Source organism: Anarrhichthys ocellatus, unplaced genomic scaffold (genome assembly GCF_004355925.1).
Source record: "Anarrhichthys ocellatus isolate YVR2014 unplaced genomic scaffold, GSC_Weel_1.0 scaffold4107, whole genome shotgun sequence".
Lineage (NCBI taxonomy): Eukaryota > Metazoa > Chordata > Actinopteri > Perciformes > Anarhichadidae > Anarrhichthys > Anarrhichthys ocellatus.
This window is the reverse complement of record NW_022284081.1, coordinates 1-4,805: the sequence shown is the minus strand read 5'-3', so window position 1 is coordinate 4,805 and position 4,805 is coordinate 1. Positions and strand designations below refer to the sequence as shown.

At 44.8% G+C, this 4,805-nt stretch overlaps 1 protein-coding gene across 1 annotated transcript; it reads right to left on the bottom strand.

Annotated features, from left to right (window-relative positions):
* Positions 1–7: 7 nt before the first annotated feature.
* LOC116379323 (palladin-like) lies at positions 8–3,419 on the bottom strand. Its single transcript, XM_031841263.1, has 2 exons — positions 3,102–3,419; positions 8–1,563 (listed from the first exon to the last, which is right to left on the bottom strand). The coding sequence occupies exon 2, from the start codon at positions 1,560–1,562 to the stop codon at positions 582–584; it is 981 nt and encodes a 326-aa protein (XP_031697123.1). The 5' UTR covers position 1,563; positions 3,102–3,419; the 3' UTR covers positions 8–581.
* Positions 3,420–4,805: the final 1,386 nt, after the last annotated feature.

Here is a 4,805-nt window from a genome sequence, read left to right as displayed (position 1 = left end):
CCCCCTGGTGGACACTAGAGAGAATGCAGCTTTAAGACACATCAGCATTAGCTCGACTCAGCAGAATTGCCTGGTACATCATCAAAAAGATAAATAAATAAAAAGAACATAATGGATCCATCAATTGGTAGAAGAGTAAGTTAAACAAATTATGTTTAAAACAAGTTCAGTAAGGTAAATTATTATAACAGGTTTGATTTGTTAATCTTTTCCATTCATTTTACCAGATAATATGAATTAATATTATTTTATCTGACAGATGCACATGCTGACACTGTTTAAATTAGTTAAAGTTACTGTGAGAAACTTTTAACTGGTTATGACACCTGCAGTCAGGAGCTCAGCTCCTCCTCCACCGTACAGTGTGATATAATTATCAAAACAGAGGCTACCTGTCTACTCAAGCCCCCACCCTAAAGCAATGTGTTTCAGGTCAAACCTTCAACACCAACATGGACCAGAAGTCCTTCAAGTGCTCAGGAAAAATGGGATAGTTGAACATCTTCAGTTCCATCACAACAGAGGAACACACCATCTGCTGAAAGCTCCAGAACAGCTACTTCAGATTGAAGATCAAAACCTTACCTGACGAGGGGCAGGGGGTTTCCTGTGACTCTGCACTCCAGACGAATGGGGCTTCCCTCCGCCACCTCCTGGCTCTTCAGCTTCTGGAGGAAGCAGGGAGGAGACAGCGATCCGTATGCCGCCGGAGCTCCGGAGAGCTGAGACCCAGCGTTAGCCGGCGGACCCGTCGGGCTTCCGGGCTGAGGCTCCAGGCTCACGGTCTCCGCTTTCTGGCAGGGAGGCAGAGCGGGAGCGGAGGCCGAGCCCTGAGGGGCCGGTCGCCGACTCCTCGGAGTCAGGTAGCCGCTGTCGGGAGAGGACGAGTCCTCCTCCGCCTGCTGCTGCTCCAGGTGAGCAGAACCTTTGAAGATGGACGACAGCTCCTCGATGAACGTGGCGGCTCGGCTGCAGAACTCCGTGGCGGAACCGGCCCGATCGTTCAGCTCCAGGCCTTCGTGGACCAGCCGAGGTTTGTCTTGCTTGTAAACTGGCTGCATTGGTTTGCGGCGGGCGACCTTCTCGGCAGAGGCCGGAGCCTCAGCGGACACCTGTAGGGGTTTCTTTAGGGGGGCGTTCTGACTCGAGGAGACTTCAACTGCAGCACCCTCGGGGGGCACAGACAAGGGGGCTTTGGTCTGGTGCTGCACGTTTGGGCTTGTGTAGAGGTTTTCAGTAGGAAGGGAGGGGACAGGTTGGAGAGCCGGCTCCTGGGATGTGGGATTAGAAGATGGACCTGGATCTTCAGACTCCAACGTGTCGCCAAAGGCCTCCAGGGCCAGGTCCAGGCTGCGGTGTATCTCGTCTGCACTCAAGAAAGCAGTGAGATCTGCAAAGTCTCCGTCTCCAGAATCCAGCTCTGTCACCGAGTCCAGGTAGAGCTCCCCGTCGGAGGACGCCTCGGAAAACACCCCCCCATCGCCCTCCAAGGTCCCGCCTCTTGCCGGGTTCTTCAGCAGCTGAGAGACGGGGAGCGGCGGATTCCGACTCCCGTCCTGCATCCTGAAACACACATGGACCGTCATTTAACCGGACAATCACACAGTTTATAGATTAGTCAACGAGGTAACGGTCAGCAGGAAGCAAGAGCAGTCGAGCTTCAGATGTAGACGTCACAGAAAAAATACTGGACCTTAAATTCAAAAGTATCCCTGTGACACACAGATGAATGTAATCTCTGTATCTCATAGCAAACCTGCAAAAAGACATATTTTACGAGTCGATGACGTTAATTATCCAGTCCTGACATATAAACAGTTATGATGACAGACTCTCTCTGCACCTCCCTACGCTTGTATTTTGAATTTAATTTAATTCACCAAAAAGAGACAAAACAGTTAAAGATGAATTTGACTGATAGCATCATTTACATATTTTTGTTTTCAAATCCTCTTTAGATGTCGTGATGACACTCCTATAGATACAGTAGGTTATACTGAGGGATGTTATCACGTAATCCATACCCAACAATGTACATAGTGTACTCTACATGTACTCTGTATACTCTACATGTACTCTACATGTACTCTATATACTCTACATGTACTGTATGTACTCTACATGTACTCTATATACTCTACATGTACTGTATGTACTCTACATGTACTCTATATACTCTACATGTACTCTATGTACTCTACATACTCTACATGTACTGTATGTACTCTACATGTACTCTATATACTCTACATGTACTGTATGTACTCTACATGTACTCTATATACTCTACATGTACTCTATGTACTCTACATGTACTCTATATACTCTACATGTACTGTATGTACTCTACATGTACTCTATATACTCTACATGTACTCTACATGTACTCTATATACTCTACATGTACTGTATGTACTCTACATGTACTCTATGTACTAAAATAAGGTCACACTCAGTTTAAACGTCTCCTCAGCTTCTCCAGAAGTATTAGTATGTTGTGATCCTGTTGGTGAAGACACACGTATGACGCAGAGTGACACTCGGAGCCTCATGGCGTCCCGGAGACCAGCTGTTGTTATTTTTAATCCCCTGAGCTGTGTTTCAACAGCAGCAGCAGCAGCGAGCGCAGACCCCACCCATCCGGAGCTTAGAGAGGAGAGGTCCTTGAACCTCTCGCACAGGTACGACGGGATCGAACGCTCACAGTAAAACATTACACAGAAGAACCGACACGATGTCTCTCAAAAGAGAGCAACAACAACAGCACGGCGCTTATTAAATATTAATGTGGAAAACATTGCGACTGATCGTCTGTCTGTGCTGTCAAAGGTTCCACTAACTCTTATTATTTTCAAGATTTCTCACGTCTTACTAGGTTAACTTCAATATGTATTGTATCTTTTGTATCTATTTTCATAGTATTTGTTATATTTAACACAAATAAATTGAGAAAGAATCAACATGTAGACACCGTGTCTTCAGGGACTGATGCTGTCTATTAAGGCGACATTTAAAACAGCTCTACTGTTACTCTAAATAATGTAGCTCATACTCTTCTTCACAATCACTTAAGAACCAACCCAGTATTAATAAAAACGAACCTTGAATTGATCTGTTTGTCCAAATGCTTCCTCCTGGTTTTGTGGTTCCAGGTTCGTCCTGTTTATGAAGTCAGAAAAGAGACAAAAAGAGAAAAGAGCAGCCTTATCGGTGTGACGGTCGGCAGGATCTCTCCGGTTCAGGGTCCAATTGCGTACTGCCTCTGCAGTGGCCTGCTGTCCCATCTGTCCCGGTCCCTAACGGCTCGCTGTGTGGGGCTATATTTGGCCCGCGGCTCGGGTTTCACCGGCAGAATATTGGCAAGAAGAGAGAGTGTTAAGGTTAGTCCGGGGGGAACAGAAGGTAGCGGGGACATTAGTACAGAGACAAGTCTTCATTAATGAAACGCAATAAACGTTATGTCTGACACACACACAATACGCTTTTATACATTTTTACAATTGGGGTTTTAGGCAATAGAGGCTCTCAATGTGCATTGGACCCCTGTTACAACCACAAGTTTTGGGCAATGAAAAGATACCAAGCATCCTGCTGAATACGTCAGTAACTGGATGTTATTGTTTGTCTAATGAAGACGTTCAATGCGACACAGTGGAGGGACGGCAGCTTGTCCACTGTGTGCAGCTGAGTGGACGCCATGACCCCGGACCACCCACTGGTCTGTCCCTCCTAACGGTAAATTAGCTTAAAGGGGAACTACGCCCATTTTTACAAAACATGTTATTCCTATAATCTAAGACTGTCTCAAAGTATTAGTAACCATGAACAACTCTCTCCCAAGTCCAAAAACTAAACTCAAATATGTGATGTTAGACAATGAATTGTGAAAGATGTCATCGATGACACTCGTCGTGTTTCTATTCAATTGTCAAGTTTATTTTTGAAATGTGGCACAAAAAAATGTAAAGCGAATTAGGTGCATTTCAATCAACTGGTTTGGAGCAAATGAACTAGTTTAGTTTGGTTGTTGGCACCAGTAAACAAGAGTAGAAGAAGAAAGTCAAAGCTTCATGTGTTAAAGCTGCATTCTCTCTAGTGTCCACCAGGGGGCGACTCCTCTGGTTGTATAGAAGTCTATGAGAAAATGACTCTACTTCTCTCTTGATTTATTACCTCAGTAAACATTGTAAACATGAGTTTATGGTCTCAATCTCTAGTTTCAAGTCTTCTTCAATACAGCACGATGTTCATTTAGTACATTATGGTCCATTTAGAGTCAAACAGACCATAAAGCAGGGGATGCTTTAGGGCGGGGCTACACAGTGATTGACAGGTCTCTACCAGAGACGTATACGGCGTCTCTACGTCACTCCTCCTCAGTCCAGATATGGTCACTTCCTGTTCATCGCTTGCAAAACAAAACATGGCGATGGCTGTAATCCAAGATGGTGACGGCAAAATCAGCGAACTTGAAGCTTCATAACATCAGTCCACAAACCAATGGGTGACGTCACGACAGTCTGTGGGTATTTCCCATACGCCTCAGATTAGAGTGATTTGGCTCTTCTGGCTGTAAAAAGATGAATTATTCCCCAATTTATAAAGTGAGTTTGGTTTCCAGGACTGAACATCTGTAAGAGAGAGAAGCCTTTTGCATCATTGTAGAGAAACATTTTTGTATTTCATCAGTGCATTTACCCAGGGGAGTGAAATGGGACAATTTAGGAAGTAAAAAAGACAAAAACAATTAGCAAAATAAATACTTGGACCACACGTGTGTGTGTGTGTGTGTGTGTGTGTGTGTG

Excerpts from the sequence above, each read along its gene's own strand:
- LOC116379323 (XM_031841263.1), bottom strand. The coding sequence starts at position 1,562 with ATGCAGGACGGGAGTCGGAATCCGCCGCTCCCCGTCTCTCAGCTGCTG.